The sequence below is a fragment of the Camarhynchus parvulus genome, chromosome 8, assembly GCF_901933205.1.
Source record: "Camarhynchus parvulus chromosome 8, STF_HiC, whole genome shotgun sequence".
In the NCBI taxonomy this organism is placed as follows: Eukaryota; Metazoa; Chordata; class Aves; order Passeriformes; family Thraupidae; genus Camarhynchus; species Camarhynchus parvulus.
Window position 1 is genome coordinate 20,654,912 of NC_044578.1, and position 18,777 is coordinate 20,673,688.

General features: G+C 39.7%; 2 protein-coding genes across 2 annotated transcripts; one reads left to right on the forward strand and one right to left on the reverse strand.

The window, feature by feature from the left end:
* Positions 1-237: 237 nt before the first annotated feature.
* On the reverse strand, positions 238-8,974 carry HENMT1 (HEN methyltransferase 1). Its single transcript, XM_030953626.1, has 7 exons — positions 8,607-8,974; positions 7,478-7,606; positions 5,863-5,975; positions 4,784-4,918; positions 4,196-4,378; positions 2,464-2,641; positions 238-1,134 (listed from the first exon to the last, which is right to left on the reverse strand). The coding sequence occupies exons 1-7, from the start codon at positions 8,802-8,804 to the stop codon at positions 739-741; spliced, it is 1,332 nt and encodes a 443-aa protein (XP_030809486.1). The 5' UTR covers positions 8,805-8,974; the 3' UTR covers positions 238-738.
* Positions 8,975-9,996: 1,022 nt separating this feature from the next.
* On the forward strand, positions 9,997-18,629 carry PRPF38B (pre-mRNA processing factor 38B). The gene is made up of 6 exons (XM_030953022.1): positions 9,997-10,362; positions 13,728-13,796; positions 14,089-14,240; positions 14,324-14,384; positions 16,935-17,158; positions 17,411-18,629. Exons 1-6 carry the CDS (start codon positions 10,084-10,086, stop codon positions 18,264-18,266), a joined length of 1,641 nt encoding a protein of 546 aa, XP_030808882.1. The 5' UTR covers positions 9,997-10,083; the 3' UTR covers positions 18,267-18,629.
* Positions 18,630-18,777: the final 148 nt, after the last annotated feature.

Consider the following 18,777-nt stretch of genomic DNA (forward strand, 5'->3'; position numbering starts at 1 on the left):
TCAGGATACTGCATTCTTTTCTTGATGTTGGTGTTGGAGGGTTTTTTTGGTTGTGTTGTGGGGTTTTGTTCTTGTTGAATTTTTTCCATCTACTCTATTTGGATTTTACAGTTTTGAACAAAAGCTGCACATGAAACCACAGAACATTTTTCAACTACATCAGAGATAGGTTAGCATTCACAATTACTGCAGTTCTTTCATTTTTTTAATATTTTTTCAAAAACAACAAATCTGCCAGTTTCATATTTCAATTCAGCGGGAACAACATTTGGTTTTCATCAAGGCTGAGTATGTACTCATCTTGAAAAAGGCATCTATAAATTTTAAAGAAATTGAGAAAAAACTTGCCCTAAACTTATGTCTGACTCACATCATTCAGCATAACACAGTAGATGGTAAAACAAACTATCCTTGAAGCTAATAAGAGACTACCAGAAATAATCTAGTAATGATAGCTACAATAGAGAAATAGAAAGCAAACAGAAATACGTCATTTTCTTCTTGGGAACGAATTCTTTCCTTTTAGCCCCTGATACTCTACTTGAAACCCCTATGAGTTACTGTTACCTTGGTCACAAGCACTCACCTTCACTCAGTGAGAGGTGCTGACAGATAAATACCACTGATGGAAGGTTAGAAAAGGTTTTGTGGTCTAGTTAGCATACAGAACATAGCACTTGACAGCTTCTAAAAAACCACTTTCATTACTTCAACTGAACTTTGCTTGAGAAATCTGATCTAATTCTCTTCATTTTCATGTTCAATATTGAACATCACAGCAGAACCATCACTGCTCAGTGTGACCTTGCCTGCAATAAGCTTGCATAACTTCTCAAAGGTACCACAAAGTCGATTCACTTTGGGAAAAGAAAAGATTGTTCTGAGAGGTATGTAAACCTCATTGCCACTGACAAATGGTTCCATGTTTTTTTCAACAACCAGTTTTCCAAGATAGTCAGAAAAACAGTCCATTGAAAGCTGGAATTTGGATTTTCTCTCAGGATCATCACTGTACTCCTCACGTTTTGACATTAAACGGTGCTTAATGATTTGAGCTGTGAAAATAACTTCACTGATCACTGCATTCTGCAAGTACTTCTCATCTTTAAGACTTGGGTACACTGCTTTGAAGACCTTTACAATATACAAGAATACATAAAATGTTTATCACTATCACAAGCTCAGATTTTAACATCTGCTGTCCAAAAAAGCTACTAAAATGTGAATATCATTTTTTATTCAATCCTGTTTTGCTTATCAAACAGTTTCAGGGAACAAAAACTAGGCAATATGAGCTGGTTTTCTTTATTACAACTACACTGGCAGTTAATTGAACTTAAACACCCCAAAATCCAACAGGCTATACCTGCAGGCTACACTTGTAGATCAGGCAAGGTAAAGCCCTGCAATTCTTTACCTCTTTTTAATAATTCTCTTACTTCTCACATTATGGAGTTCTGGGGACAGTTTTATAGTGATGGAGATTCTAAACTAGTTCTGAATTGTCATCTGGAAACCAAGACTACAGTACGTCATTTATTGTTTTCAGAGTCAAACATTAAATATGCTCTCACAGCTGTAGGAAATGCTAAAACTAAATTGTGACATCAAAATCTGGGAAATTGTGGTGTATTCCACATTGAGCTATACTCCAAGGCAATCAAGGAAACTAAGCAGGCAATCTCATTCCCACCAGGTTATATGAAGTGCTTTATACCAACACACTACCAATGAAGTTCCACTGTCTATAATTATCTCTTACTTTTCAATTACATCTTGAAATGTTGAATTAGTCCTATAAATTAGTTACCTTATAAAAATTAATTTGATAAGAAGCACACAAAAGTAACACTCTTGTTTAATCTCAAAGGATACCCATGTCAAAACTCTGCAAAATGACCCTCTAACAGGAGCAATTTCTAGTACATGTCCATCACCTAGATGCATTTCCAAGTCTGGTGAGCATTAAAGACCATTTCATTAATCTATTAAGGGCAATAGATGACAGGTGACATTTCACATGCATAGAAATTTCCAATACAGGAATTACAAATGTTTTTTATAGCTTGGAAACCATAAAAGATAAAGCCATAACACAACTTTACGTTTCAGTTCAGGTCACACTTAGCAAGAAATGTTTTTTTAAAATTTTGTATGTATCTCAAAAATCTGTGTCATTGCCAACAGCCACATAATAAATAAATTTAATGACTAGAGGAAAAATAGCTGGCAGAAAGGAGAAATTTCATTGCAAGGATAGGGGTATCTTAAGATACGAATGATTATCCATATTGTTATTTAGCAAATACCCTAAAAGTTTAAGGCCTTTGTAGAACTGGAAACACAAAGAATGAGATTGTCTTGCTGTGACTGTCAGCAGTATTTCCTGGTAACAACCTCACAGGCAATCATAGACAACTTTACTTTTTATTCAGACCTCTAAAGGAAGAAAATAATACTTACTGTTTTGTAAACTGCTTCCATGGGTTTCTCAGACTGAACAGATTCACCAGTTTGAGGATATTTTCTAAAAAACACACCTATTTGGGTACAAAACCCAACCTTCTCCATTCCTGTTGGCGGGTGCCCGACACCAGTAAATTCCACTGAGTAATCATAGCATCTAGCAGTCTCTAGAGCCCTAAGAAAGACCAATTATTACAATTATATGAAATATTCATCTTTCCATGTAATAAAGATCCATTCTTAAGGAGAATCAAGACTCTAAGGCTGCAAAGGCTTGAACATAATTTCTCTAACAAAACTGCCAGGCCTGAAGATAAGCACTGTCACATCTTGTTGTGCCAGAGCTGTAAGATGCCTACCATAATCTGAATCATTTAGTATCAGTAATTTAGCCATCCAAACATTACTGTTTCTTCTACAATATGTGCATGAATGTTAATGCTCACAAGCTGCTTACTCGCCAACCTGGAAGTCAGCTAAAATCTGATTTTCAAGAACAAGGTTATTTGAGAAGAACCCATGAAAAACAAACATACACACCTTTAAACCACAAGAGACCAGTTAATAGAGAAAGTGTGGTTTGCTGTAAATATAGAAAGACTAAAATCTACCTAATCCAGGTTACAATAGTGTATATAACACCTAAATAAAAAGTATCTTGTATCATCAGCCAGTGTGAACAAATGGGGCAGGGAACCAAAACTGTGCTACCTACCTGCACCATTCTCCATGGAAAAGAAGAAAACTAAATTAATATCTCATGTATTTTAGAGAATAATGTAACATTTCTATTTCACAACACAAAGGCTTTCTCATGTTTACAGCTCAAAAAACCCCCACATTTCTTCAGTGATACCAATATTTTAAATTCACATCTATCTAAAAGCAAAATCCAAATATACTTGAAGTCATAGAAATTTTCTCTAAGGTATTCTAAGGCAGCTAATTACAGGCAGGTTTTAGTATTGTTATGTTGGGAGAAATACATGCTTCCAGCTTTGCAAAACCATTTACTCAAAAATCACTGGATACTTTAAAGTGTATGGCAGAAACAAGGGGCAAAATTGGCAAGAGTTGGCTACTGAGGTATGGAATTCTTTACTGTACCATGTATTTTCTTCCAGAACTGTCTGACAGCTGAATGTTATCAGAGCATCCCATTGTCTCTGTTTTATTTTTATTACATTCCTGATATTAAGGGTAAGATAGATCTCATATAACCCTCTGCCATGGACATATGATTTGTATTAAATCCTTCATTGTGCCATGATCCATTCAACTATCCTGTGTTCAACATGCTGTGGCTATCTGATAAATCTGCTTTCATATTCTTACTGAGGGCTTTGATTACACACCATATAAAGCAAGCACATTTCTTGGATTTTATGAAGAATTTCTATAGCAGGGTTTTATGCAAAAATATTAATTGATACCTTATATTTCAGATGTGTTAATTGTAATAAAGATATATAAAGAATAAGTAAGAATTTTAAATCTTTTTTTGTAGAGTAGTTAAAGTAAAAGCCAATTTAACCACCATCACAAAATATAGAATCCACAGAATATGCTTAACTGCTCTCAACAGCAAAGAAACCACCACATCAGGATGTGACACTTCACTGACAGAAAACCACATAAGTGATCTATTCTGAAAACGCACAGCCATTGACACTACTGGGCACTCAGAGCTGCATCACGTGCACCCAGCATATGATGTTCAGTACCTTACCAGCTTTGAAACTCTGCTTGGCTCCACTCGAATTTGTGGTCTGGATGCCTGTATAACATCACTTGTGGAAGCAAACAGTTGAATTCAGAATTTGGAGTGCTGATCACAACTATGCTTGGAGCCATGAAACCAAACACCACTTCAGGGAACTTCTTCAGCTCTGATTCTTCCAGGTGTTCTATTCTGAAAAGAATAAGTTGATGTCTTTGTTTAAAAACACACTACTGTAATCTTAACAACCAGTCAAAAGAACCCCAAACCCATATCTGTAACTCGTAATTACACCTATCTCTGCAATATAAGCACTGGCACTGTGGCCAAGTGGCAGCACAGGGGATTTTGTCTGACCAAATCTCCTCTTGCATTTTGTACTTTTTCATCAGTATCCTCTTCCTACCATAAGCAATACCTGAATTACTTAGCATGGTTAATTTAAACACAAGTTAGGAGCCACTCTTCTACTTTCTACTTTTCTAATTCTCCTCTTCTGCTTGAAAGGTTTGATCAAGTCTGTTTGGAGCATGGACAAAATTCCAAACTGAACTCTAATGGACTTAAAAAATCATTTTGTATTGTCCTAATACTCACAGTTCAATACACGTCACCAAGTCAAAACCAAGCATGCAAGGATCCTTGTGGGCAACCGAACCATGATGCAAGGTAACAGTCAGGGATCTTTCAGATGGTTGCAAATAATCAACAGGAAGAGGAGACAGTGTATGCCTACAAAAGTATTAAAAATATGACATTACAGGAAGCATCTTAAAACAAGATAAACAGTGCATGAAAATGAACTAGCTAACACCATGCATGAATTTCAAAAAGGTTTACCTGACACGGATCTAACAAAGAATATGCAATACAAACACTTCTTCTAACTACCTATCATAGGACAGAAAGAATAGAAGTTAATCCAGAAACTGTCCTTTGTGTTTACAAAAATTTCCATTATACTCTCAAGTCACCTGGAAAGCCACTTGTAAATTCTGGTAATAGTTCAATTCCAGATACACAGTAAATCTGGTTTAGACAAGCTTTGCAGGGTTTTGGGGGGAGTATTGGGCAAGCATATTCCCTATTTTTTCCAAGTAAAATACACTGAGACACCAAAGTACATGTGCAAATTTCATTCTGAAGTACAGCATTAGACAAAACACAGAATAAATATTGCATACAAAAGGTTACCTCTCCTCATTCTTGAGAAAGAGCGAGAGATAACATCCAGATCCTACACACTGAAACTGTGTTAATCTGCTTTCAGTAAATCTACATTCATCCATTGGACCAACGGATGCTTCAAAGATCACATAAACCTCTCATTTTAGAGAGGTTCTAAACCAGACACCACACACTGAGCTAACCTTCCTATTTCAAAATGATAAACAAGTCCCCACCTTGGTGACTAAAGTTGCATGTACATCTCAAAAAGATCAAAACTGATCTTTCTGAAGACAATAATGTCACATATAAGCATATATAGATATTCCTAACACCATGCACTAGTGCCTTTACAAACAGTGTATTTCTCAGATGTGCACACCCTGAGGGCCCTGCAAGCAGGGGGAATGACAGAGCAGCTTTCAGCGAGCTCCTGGCTCCAGCCAGGTGAACCCACCACATCACCAGGTAAGGACAAACACAAACCTCAAAGCAATCAAAGAGCTTACATTCTCTCTTTCATTACATTTGCACAGATATCTAGCCCAGCTAACACTTCAATGCAACTGCAGAATTTCAGCATCCAGAGAAGGCTGCAGTCAGCACATCCCAAATCTGCCACCTGTAAATTAGATATTAAAAAATGTATAAATGCTATATAGTTCTAAGTCATTTCAGAGACTTGCATAAAATTAAACAGCCATATTTATCAAAATAATGTTTTAATTATAAAGCATTTCAGAATCATAACTAAAATTTAGAGCTGTAAGCAAGCAGGATAGATATAGATTGGAAAATTCTTTTTAAAAGATGTATATAAAGATCCTGCAAGATTTTTTAAAAATAATTAACCTTTTGTTACTACAGCTATAAACAAGTACATGTTGGACATTGCACTGACTCTGGAAAATGTCTTCCACATGAGTTACAGAAAAGTATGATTTTAAGTACAAAAGCTGCAGCAATTTTCACATTCACCACTGCTTTTCACTGGGCTGTTCTCCCTCCAAAACACTGAGAACAGGCTCACCAGCAGCCAAGTTAGCAGCAAAGAATCTGCATAAAACAAGTTTACAAGCTCAGTCTAATGTTTAAGTGGGGAACTCTGAGGATATTCAGACCATGAAGTCAAATAATAAGATATTCTTTCCTGTAAGCTAAAGAGATAGTTGAGTATGTAAACCAACTCCCACTGCTCTTTCTCAGGCTCAGTCAAGGTTGAAGCACACTGCTGGTCCCCATGTGAAAATCCTGAGTTGTTTGTACCCAGTTTATCTACCATCTGTGTCAACAGAAAGTTCACTCTCCCACCCCTTCCACATCCTAAATCAGAAAATCCAAACCTTTAAGGACAGATGCAACACTGGTGAATACATTCTATTTTAAAGCATATTACAGTGCCATGGTATCATAGACTGGATTAGATTTTTATTAGCTACTAGAAGTATGATTACATAAGTAATGCAGGTGCATCAGTTTCTTGCATGCCCCTAAGATATTACATCAGTTCAAGGGTTAAACGCTGCAGACTTGAGAAGATCTTTTTGAGAAAGAAGTGAGGAGGACACAGAATATTACTTAAACAATTTAGCTTTTCACAGTGAATAGTAAAACAAAAGTTCTGGTATACTGGGGGGACACAGGTGACAACACAGGTAGAGAGTCACAAGATCTTAAGTTAGTGGAGATGAGTTAGCCTCACATAACCCCACACTCTCAATGTCACTTCTCATCTGAGACTATCCATGCAAATGATGAAATAACCCCGATACGCTACATGGAACTAACAGCTCTGGAAAGCAAAACCCAACTATGAGGAAAGCAACTTGAACCAAATTCCACAGCATTAAATTAAAAACAGAATGCCCACTACATTCAAAAACAATCTAAGGCATTTCTCTTGTTTAAATATTCTCCTCTTCCCATCAAGCAACGTTAATTTTATGCACCCCTGCAAAACAACATATCACAAAGTATCTGTTAAAGCCATTCAGTTTTAAGAGTTCCTTCACCATTATTGTTTGGTAATTAGGTTAACAGGTTATTTATGCATTTTGTGTCCCTGAGATGCCAAGTGGCAATTTACTTTCAAGTTTATAACCTAAAGAGACAAAACATACCAACCTTCTTAGGTTTGTACTTCTCCACTAAATCTTTAACAAACTGGTAGCGTTGTTTGTACAAAGGAGGTTCAAATTTAATAATTTGCGTAAACTCTTCCTTAAAGTTCTTATCCATAGTATTCTGGGAAACCTAAAATAAAAAGTTAACTCTTATTTTCTGAAGCACTTCACAACATATCCAATTACAAAGTTTGCTGTTTTCAGTGTTTTGAGTCCCAATTAAGCAGGGGCAGACCTGATCTGAGTTCTATTCAAAGAATGACAAAAACATTGGGGTTAGCACGATTAGGCTGTTCTCTCCACATGTAATTATGAAAATAACTTTATGCAAACGACTATAAATCATATACCAACCTAAAAAAGCAAATGTCATGATCTGTCACTCTCCATCCAGCACACCTGGACAGAGACCATAACCAAACACTACAACCAAACGCATCTGGGCCTTCACACAACTTGATTGTTCTACGAGGTCTTTTACAAACAAATAAAAATATGGTTTTATGTATATATGCGCACAAAAGCCGGCTCGGTGTTCAGGCCAGTCCCCTGCCGCCTCAGGAGCTAAGCGGGCCTGCTGGGCTCCCCTCAGCAGCGCCCGCCTGAGGGGCACCCGCGGCACCCCCGCCTGACCCCCGCCGGCTCCTCAGCCGCCCCGGCTCTCGATCCCAGCCGGCTCCCGACCCCGATATCCACGGCCTCCCGACCCCCGATATCCACTGACCCCCGGCCCAGCCACCCCCTGCCCCTGACGGGGCTCCCCCGCGCTTCCCGCTCCACCTTCTCTCCCACGGCGAGCTCCCGCCTGGCACAAGTGGCCGCCCCTACGGGGGTGCGGCACCGCCGGGCAGCGCCGGGAGCTGCAAGGGGCAGGCCCCAGCGCGGGGCATGTTCCCTAAGGCGCTTCTGTGAGAGAGGATAAAAATCCCCGGGCCCACCTGTTCTACTGACCCATGCCAGCCTCCCTCCGTGTCATTAAAAGTGATTGGCGGCCGCGAGCGGTGTCCCTACTTTTTTACACTAAACCCCCAAAATCTCGGCACTCCTCATGTCAGTCCCTTGCGGGGCTGCTGTGCCTAAAGCCGTGTGTGCCCCGCCGCAGAGGGAAAGCGCGCTGTGGAGCTGATTACCATATGCAGTGAACTAACACTGTCTGGGTGAGTGCGGTAGAGAGCACAAACACCCAAAATCGATGTCTTTTGCAGCGTTTCATTAAGTATTTTCCATGCTAGGGCAAATTTGTCTCTCAGTGAGCAGGCATTTGCGTAGCTGCACGGTGAAAGTAGAAAGTGTGGCTCTGAATGTCCCATTTCTTCTGTCAACAGCATGCAAAGCGTCTGCTAATCACAGGGCAGGGCTGTTATTAATGGAGTATAGTGTAGGCCTGGGATCTCGAAGGAGGCAGGACTCTGGTGGAAGTGAGGGGGATAAAGTTAGATAAGTTAGATAATTCAGTGCCCTTTTAAGATTTCAGAATATTCTAGAAATGTATATGCCAACTTTTGGCTAGCATTTTAAGTTTTGTGGCCTAGACAGAGGACATGGCTGCTGAGTAGTTGTTTAACCCTGAACTATCACTTAGTACCTACATCTCAACTGGATAATTCTATAAATTCTGCCCAGTTTTGTTGTTTTGGTTTGGTTTTTTTACCTCAGAAAAAGGTGTATTAATAGAAGTCTTTTACATACCAGCTTCCAATTCTATGGATTCTGTGGTATGCTGTGAAACTCTAATTACAAGTCAGTATAATGGATTCTTTAGAACAAAAAACGTACAGAGAAGAAGAGTAGTAAAGTTAACAGCAAAATTCAATTAATAACACATTGTAAATTCACACCATATTCTAATAGTTCATAAGACTTCACCCCAAGATGTATCACTGTAAGTAAAAATTTCAGAATTATCACCTGTTATAATTCTCCACTATGAACAACATAATCACAGAGATATCCTTTCTGATTGCTCCAATAATGACATTGGATTGGAGATCCAATCTTTGGAAGACTGGCAACATGAGAGAGATGGTGTAGGCCCTTCCAGGGCTACAGCACACTGAACATTTCTGGATGTGGATTGGGCTTGAAGCAGCCTGGTTTAAGGTAAGGCATCCCTGCCCATGACAGGGGGTGGAACCAGACAGATGGTCCTCAAGGTCCCCTTCCAACCCAAGCCATTCTGTGACTTCTTTGCTTCTCTGCTGCTGTGGAGGCAGAAGCGGACACCGCCAGCTGTGCCGTGGCCTCATTACCACCGACAAGGGACCGAGGGGACCACTTTTCAACTTCGTAAAATCCGAGGCTTAATCCACAGAACTCCGTGTGACGATGTCAGCAGCTGTCCCCCCCACCATCGGGTGGGTCACACGCGCCCCTCGGCCTTCCTGGCGGTGACGTCCCGCCCGCCGGGCCCCCGCGCTGCCGCCAGGCAAGGGAGAGCCGGGCAAAGGGGGCTGTGGGCGGGCGGAGCGAGGGTCCCCGCTGCCGCCGCGCCCCGGAAGGTGCCGCCGCCGCCGTCACTTCCCCGGCCGCCATCTTGTCGGGGCTGAGGCAGCGCCCGCCGGCCCCGCTCCGTGTGCGCGGCCCGCCTGCCCCGAGCACCGACCCGCCATGGCCAACAACAGCCCCGCGGTGGCGAACTGCCAGGGGCAGCAGGTGGCCCAGCACCCGCCCGGCGCCGTCCCGCCCGTGCAGCAGCCGCTGCAGAGCGGGGGCCCCAAGCCGGCGGCCTCGGGCAAGCAGGGCAACGTGCTACCGCTGTGGGGCAACGAAAAGACCATGAACCTGAACCCTATGATCCTCACCAACATCCTCTCGTCGCCCTACTTCAAGGTGCAGCTCTACGAACTCAAGACCTACCACGAAGTGGTGGACGAGATCTATTTCAAGGTGAGCCCGCGGGCCGCGCTGGCGCCGGGCCCGGTTTGGCTGCGGCCCGCGCCTTTTCGCCCCTTATCTTGCGGTGAGGGACGGGAGTAAGTATCGGTTGTGTTGCTGAGCTGGGGGAATCCAAGGCTCTGCCTTCTCTGCCTCCCCAAAGAGCCGTGTTCCGCGTCGGATTTGGAATTGCCGAGCTGTAAATGGGTTTCGAAGAGGGCAGCGTGAGCCGGGGCGGTGGGGGCGAAATGGCCGTCTGAGGGCTGCGCCTTCAGCCGGAGCGAGCGGCAGGGCGCGGATGTGTGCCGCCGCCGGAGCCGGGCCCTCCCGCAGCGCGGAGCCGCCTGCGCGCCCCGTAACCGCCCAGGGGCGGTGGTGGTCACCCTGGGTGTCTGCGTGTGGCTTTCATCCTCAGCTCCAGGTCAGGATTCCCTCCTCCGTAACTCAGCTTACAACTTAACGAGTTCCTTTTAGTGATTTTCTTGGCGTTAGGTAAGATGTGCTGGGGAGATGAATGGTCTGTATCAGGGCACCCATGTCTCGGTTCTTGTTTTGTTAGCAGGATTGAATCAGTTTTGCACCGAGGCTTCCATCAAGCCACTCTCCCAGGTAGAGGTACGCATAAATAATGCTAATCAACGCAGCCACTTTCTTTGTTCTGATAACGAGACCAAAATTTAGATAATTCAAGGTTAGAGAATTCGTTTAGTCACCTGTGTTTTGGTCGTTATTGGCGTATTATTTCAGGTGAATTCATTTTGCTTGATAATGTTACTGTGTCAGTTGGTGGGTTTCAGTATATTTGAAATAAATAAAATAAAAATCAAAGGTAGCCTTTTTGTTTCGTTTATCCAAGCCAAATCAAGTTACTTAAGGCACCATAATTATGAAAAATAATTGCACCACAGGACTTAAAGATTTTTGGCAGTTGGCACTTACTTATGCTACTGTTTTTTCGTGTAAAGATAGCTTTTCTCTGCCTGTGCTCTGTTATTTGGAGCTGATTATTTATTTTTCCTAATACTTAGTGTAACATATATAGTCGGCAGTATCTCTCTAGTTTACTACGTTTCACGTGTGAGAGACTCTTGACTCTCTGAATGAAAAGTAGCAGAGTTTACTTACGCAATTGATTTTTAGAGCTGAAAAAGTTATGAAAGAAACATATTTTCAGAAAAATTGAGAGCTTACTCTATTTTTAAAATGAACCCCTTCAGATGCACTAAAAAGTATTCATGCAGTTTGTCATCTTTGTACTGGTAGAGCTCAGTAGCAGTAGGTCAGATAGTTCATTTGCTTGACCTACTGTTTCATTTTTATCTTAAATTTAGGAAGAATTCTGACAAGCCATTAAAAACCTGCATATCGATCTGATTTATTTACTGAACTTGACAGTTAGTGACTCAAAACTGCATGCTAAATAAAGAGAAAACTCAGCCCCTTACTCACTCATGAGTAATGGCTGTGAGGGAGAAGATAACCTGATGGTTCAGCTGCTTCGTTGATATTAATAAGATCTGAATTCTCTTCATGTTTTAAGATTCCTGAATAATTGCTGTGGGGTTAGGTGTTTTTTGGGGTGGTTTTTTTTTGGTGTGGGGTTTTTTGTTGTTGTTGTTGTTTTGGGTTTTTTTGGTTGTTGGGGGTTTTGGTTGGTTGGTTGGTTTTTTGGGTTTTTTTGGGGTTTGTTTTTGTTTTTGTGGTTTTTTTTGGTTTTTTTTTTTTTTAATGGGTTGTTTTTTTAATGACCTGTCATAGCAGCTGTATCTTCAAGTGTATTTGTCTGTCTAAGAAACAAGTGGCTCCTCTAGAAAATATTAGAATACTGGGCACTGGATTATGAGGAAAGGTGATAATAAGTCAAACAGGCAGTTAGTGATAAGCACCATCTTTGGAGATATGGATTGTGTCCAGATATTTGAATTAATTCATTTGTAATTCTGGGCTGCTGTTTCAGTTCTGTATCTACGAAGTGCAGGACTTCCTCTTTCTTTTATCCCTGACCTTAACACCATGTGCATGTCCTCAGTTTCATTTCATCTGTGTTTCCAACAAGTTAAGCATGCAAAGCAGTCTTTGTGGGATCAAAACTTTAATTACTCCTTTTTGAAATGAATATTGTTTTCAGGGTTTTGTTGTTTGTTTTAATACTTGTCAAAACCAGCATGTTTACATTGACTGTAATTAAAGTTGAAGACTAGCATTTGTGATAATGTTATACTCAATCCTTTGACTAAAAAATACTTTTCATTTCCTGTGAGAGGCAATACTGTATAACCAGAAGGATATGCAGTATTATTTGTGTAGTATTTATGAACTTCTCATGGTAACAGTACAGGAAGTCATAGTGGATTTTGAATTCTACAGTATTGGCATCTCTCATATTTCCTGTTTGGCAAAGACAGCAGCTGTAGAAACCCAAACAAACAGTTCAGCAACTTCTGCTGTTAGTGTGTGTCTGATGTCACATGATTCTGTACAGAATTGGTTTTATTTCATGTACTGTTAAAGAGTCTTTATTTGTGAAGTACCATACAGCATGAACTCTTATTCCCAATCCACTGTAGCACCATTGTACCCTTTTTTTCTTTTATATTTTAAGTTGATTGTTTAGAAAATATACTTGTTTATGGAGCCAGATATTGCTTCTCTGAATTTCAGAATATCAAATATAGCATAGGCAATTACGTGGTTCTGAGCTTGATTATGACTCTTATTGTCAAGTTTTATGAATGGTGTTGATTAACTTTGTGCACTCATCCCTAAGTGTATCTCACAAGATTTGTCTTGGGCAAATTTTATATCTCTGCAGTCTAAGAGAAAAAGCATTGACTTTATGTTAAAATACTACCCTTGATAAACATATTTCTTTTGTCCTAATAGTAAGTGATAAAGAAAAGAAATCTCTAGTTAAGTTTACTTCAAAAATTAGACGTGGGAATATGAGACTGTATATTTTGACTTTTGTAGCTGTCATCAGCAATTATCACTAAATTTGTAAGGAGATGGTTTAAATAAAGGCAGTTGTTCAATTACCCAAGGAAATAGTAATGATGGGGTTTAGTCACAAAGTATTTGAAAGTACGTGGAGTATAAAATAAGCATGGATGTTTCCTTTGGGGTTATGGGATTTGTTTATCATAAATTTAATTCAAGATTTTGGCTGTAATTTCTTAATGTGGTAATTGAAATAGCCAAGTGCTTTGCTTTGCTTTAATGACAAAGCAGACTTGATCTTGAATTTGCTAAAGACAGTTTTTTTAAGATTGGTTTAGGACATCCATTGTTAAATCAGGCTTGTGTGGTCGCCTAAACATTATGAAGGTTGTAATTGTAATTTTTTTTCTTTCTTCCTGTCCCCCACCTCACCCTTTCAGGTAACACATGTTGAACCATGGGAAAAGGGCAGCAGAAAAACAGCAGGCCAGACAGGGATGTGTGGAGGGGTAAGTAGAAGTACGTGCCTTCTTAAATTTTTCTGTCTGGTAAATAACTTTTCAAAGCATAGATAAAATGTGCTTGTATGTTGGCTCAGTCTCTAGATATAAAATATTTATTACAAAGAGTAGATACATTCTTCTCGCTTCTAAAGCTGTGGATGTAAGTAGTGTTACTTTTTCCGCATAGCTTTGTTTGTAGATTTAGATTTTATCCTGTGTTAGTTCTCATATTCTTTTGTAGGTTTGGGATAATGTCTTTGACTTCCTGCATCCTCACCTAACTTTCTGCTTTTGAAAGGTGCGTGGTGTTGGAACTGGAGGAATTGTGTCTACTGCTTTTTGTCTGCTCTACAAATTATTTACACTGAAGCTCACTCGTAAACAAGTGATGGGCCTTATCACTCATACAGACTCCCCATATATAAGGGCTCTTGGATTTATGTATATTAGGTAAGTATCAATATCATCAACTAATGACTGATCTAATATGTAGAAAGCTGTATTAAAATTCTATATTGTTTTTGTGCTTAAAGGTACACACAGCCACCTACAGATCTATGGGACTGGTTTGAATCCTTTCTTGATGATGAAGAGGTATGTCGGCGAGGGTAATAAGTTATTTTCTTTTGTTTCTTTTCATGTTACTGCTTTAGGCTTAAACATTGCTTGATAGGGTTTTCTGTAGTTTGAATGTTACAGTGTTATGTTCTTGTTTACATTATGTTTGTTAATTAGTGCAGGAAACAGGTTTGAGCTGGGACCTGGGTAATTTCTCTTAGATTTTGAAGTTCTAACAGATTTTTTCATTGGTTAAGATGTTACTGTGTCAAATTTGCAAAACCATGTGGAACAGGTGTACTGAATCAGAATGCAGACAGCAGGCTGTGTGAACGTGTGTTTTTTAAAATCATAGTTAGTTTTAGGTAAGGTGTAGTAAGTCATGCAAGTGCTAAATTTGTATTATCTCTTTATTACTGGGATAGGGGAGTTGATGCTTACTTAAAAGAGTGGGAACTATATGGTAGAAACCAACATTCACCTTGGAAAATTCTGCCAGAAATCTCTGTGGTTATTACTCATGTCCTGGAACAGCTAAACCCAGGATTTCTTCAGAGGAGAAGCAAAAAGCCTGATTACTGCATAAGGTGGCATTATTTCTGGAATCTTAATGTCTTTGTTAATGGGGCAGATAAAGAGATGAGTTGCTAACTGAAGAAATTCAGTAAAGAGGTTGCATTATTATTAATATAGGATATTAAATAGGATACCTTTGGTATCCTAGTCCTGATTTACTGTTTGGAGAAACAGTAGGGAGCTGGTGGGTGAGGTTTCTTGGGCTATGAAGTTGAATGCACAGTCTGCTACATACTGGGGCAAGTAAGATTTATTGAGCAGGTTTGAAATTACATTCTAAATTTAAGACCAGAACAGGAGGATCACTTGCCATCTTCAGTGTGACAATAGGCGTTTACTTGAAGAAATTTCAAATGCTGTAGTTGCAGATGATGTCCAAATACTGGTAGTAAAAATAGTGTTAATTACACCTGTATCTAACTGCAGTGCAGTGTATTTATTTTAAACATTTAAAAATTTCATGCTAAGTATCAAAAACACTGAACAAAGGAAACAACTGGTGATTCCAGGTAAACCCGTGCTATAGTCAATTTTTAACAAAATTGAAACAAATTGGACTTGAATCAGTGTAATGTCCTTCTCCCCCAGCTGGGGCTAGCTAATAAAAATTCTTCTCCACAACGTTGGACTGTAATTTATGAGAAGCACTGGGGTGGCTTCATTCTCAGGGTCCCACAAAGTCAATTTCAAGGACAGTAAAGCAGTCGCAAGTACAATGCATTGTGCAGGTCTTAACTGGTTCATTATTCAAAGGATATTTTTTAGTTTATACATTTCAGTTCTTGCTGATACTGGGTGTCAAGACGTGTTTATTTCTTGTTGCTTAAAATCTCCTACTATGCTTTTGGAATTAGTGTTTCTTTCCCAGCTGCTATCAGTAGCTTTGTGTTATGTAGAAAACCTGCTTGGGGCTGCTTAAGTTTCTTACCAGTCCTGGTCAAACTCCGTAGGATGAAGCAAATTTTTGTATATGGAATTATTTAAACCTACAGGATTTTTTTTCCCCTCCAGTTCTTAAAAATCTGGAAGCAGTTCATCTTTTGTCATGCTGCTGTGAAAACCTTCCCAGGACACAGTTACTTTTCAGAATGCTTATGTTTATTTTGTTTAACTGTACGTACTCTCCAGGTGCTACGTTTAACTCCTCTTTTTCTTCTTTAGATCTCTGCAGCGATTATATTTGGAAAAACTGTATATCTGAACACTTAAATGTGTGTGAGTGCAAGCAGTTTTACGTTCAGATTTTCTCTTCCTGTTTAGATAACAAATCTCACTTTCCTTGTGTGCTTGCACTATAGGTTTGGGACTGACAATAGCTGACTAACATGTCCTGAGCTGTGAGAGGGCATAGCAAGAAGGCCTTCATGCGGTAATGACCCTTTTCAGAGACAATGGTCATCATGGATTATGCGTTTCCAATTATTTGTTCATTTATTTATTTTTTTACATATTTCTAAATTAGAAACCTCACTGCTTCATGGCAGTTGGTTTGCTATTGCTTCCAATTCTGTTAGGATGCCATTTTGTACTAGAGGTCTTTCTATGATCATTTTTAGATAGGCAATGATGTAGTTCATAAATGATTTAGGCCACAGGGTTGGGTATGATGGTACACAGTTGTATATCCACAAAATAGAGTATTAAATGTAGTTTCAGAGGACTTCTCAACTTTGTGGCATTAAAATACAATGCAAGATCATACCATATAACCAGACTGTGTAAGGGGATTTTGTGTTAATCTCTTCATCGACAGTCCCTTACGATCCAGATGGCTGCAGGATTAGTATGTGCCTGCATGCATATATATTAAGTCCCATTCCCTATCTGTAACATTCTGCCAAATCCAAAGGGTGCAAAGTTTGAATTTCTCTAAGGAAATGTATTAGAATATGAGACAAGTAAACTTTCATAATCATGAGACTTCAGTAGGACAGTAATGTAGCAGCATTTTTTTTTAATCAGTAAAGAATATTTTTGACCATCAGGATATTTTTTGCTTGTATTTTGCAGGACCTGGATGTGAAGGCAGGTGGAGGTTGTGTTATGACCATAGGGGAGATGCTTCGTTCCTTCCTTACTAAGCTTGAATGGTTTTCCACGTTGTTTCCAAGAATTCCTGTGCCAGTCCAGAAAGCCATTGACCAGCAAATTAAAAGCAGACCTAGAAAAATCAAGAAAGATGGCAAGGAAGGGATGGAAGAAATAGACCGGCATGCAGAACGTAGACGTTCAAGGTCACATAAACATTATTTTAAAAATGAATGTTAAAAGTTCAATATCAAACTACTTATTACCAGCAGCATGTTGTCTTTTCACTGAAATAGGTTTTAAGGCAACACTTTAAGGATGCTAGTGGATTAAAATAATCAGATGATATTTTCTATTTAAGATTAAATACAAGCTCTGTCTGTAAAGTATAAATTGGAAAGAGGATTTCTTAACTATTGAAGGAGATGTTTCATATACAATGTCTTCTATTTTAAAAGGTCTCCAAGACCAAGATCCATCAGTCCCAGGAGGTCTCCCAGAAGATCCAGAAGCAGAAGTCACCATCGGGAAGGCCATGGATCATCTAGTTTTGATAGAGAACTAGAAAGAGAACGAGAACGGCAGAGATTAGAACGTGAAGCAAAGGAGAGAGAAAAGGAAAGGCGGAGATCCCGAAGTACCGATCGCTCACTGGAACGGAGGCGAAGCAGAAGCAGGGACAGATACAGAAGCCGGAGTCGAAGTCGTGACAGGAAAGGAGATAGAAGAGACAGGGACAGGGAGAGAGAGAAAGAAAATGAGCGGAGTCGGAAAAAAGAGAGAGATTATGATAAGGAAAGAGGTAGTGAGAGGGAAAAAGATCGATCTAGAGAAAGGTCAAAAGAAAGGAAAAGTAAGGGTGACACAGAGGAGAGGAGACACAAGGATGACAAAGATGAGAAGAAACACCGTGATGACAAGAGGGATTCCAAAAAAGAGAGAAAGCATAGTAGAAGTCGAAGCCGGGAAAGAAAGCATAGGAGTAGGAGCCGAAGCAGGAACACAGGTAAGCGCAGCAGAAGCAGGAGCAAAGAAAAATCAAGTAAACATAAAAATGAAAATAAGGAGAAATCAAATAAAAGAAGTAGAAGCAGAAGCAGAGGAAGAACAGATAGTGTTGAGAAGTCCAGAAAACGAGATCAGAGTCCCAGCAAAGAAAAATCTAGGAAGCGTAGCAGAAGCAAAGAACGTTCCCACAAACATGATCACAGTGATAGCAAGGACCATTCTGACAAACATGATCGTCAAAGGAGCCAAAGTACAGAACGAGAGAGCCAAGAAAAGCCACAGAAAAACAAAGATGAGACTGTGTGAATTCTTTCAAAAGTGGATCACATTGAATCCTATAAATGTTTGATTAAATCCTGCTTATTTTTTCTTAAAGTTGAGATTGTGCAGTAGTTGATGAGCACTCTTCTCCAACCTCCCTCTAGGCTGCAGATTGTCATTTCCTATTTTCGGTAGGGAAGTGCCTTTGTAAACCCATTCAATGCATTGACGGTTTCAAACCATTTGTTTAGTTTAATTTGTAATGCTGAGATTGTTCTTGCATTTTTATTGTTCAGATGTTTCTGAAATGTACAGTCTGTACATATGTCCTGAAAATGTTTTAATTCCTTTGGCATGGTTGCCATGTTGGTTAAATTTGTATGAGGCAATAAACTGCCACTAATTATACTTTCCTTTTGTAGACGTGGAATTACGGTTTGTATCCTGAAGTTAGCATGGCTGTGCTTTCCATAATAGTATGACTTTTAGGGATGGATCTGGAATGTGTATTATAGCTGAGATATTTGTGTGCGTACAATGTACATTGAGGGCTGCA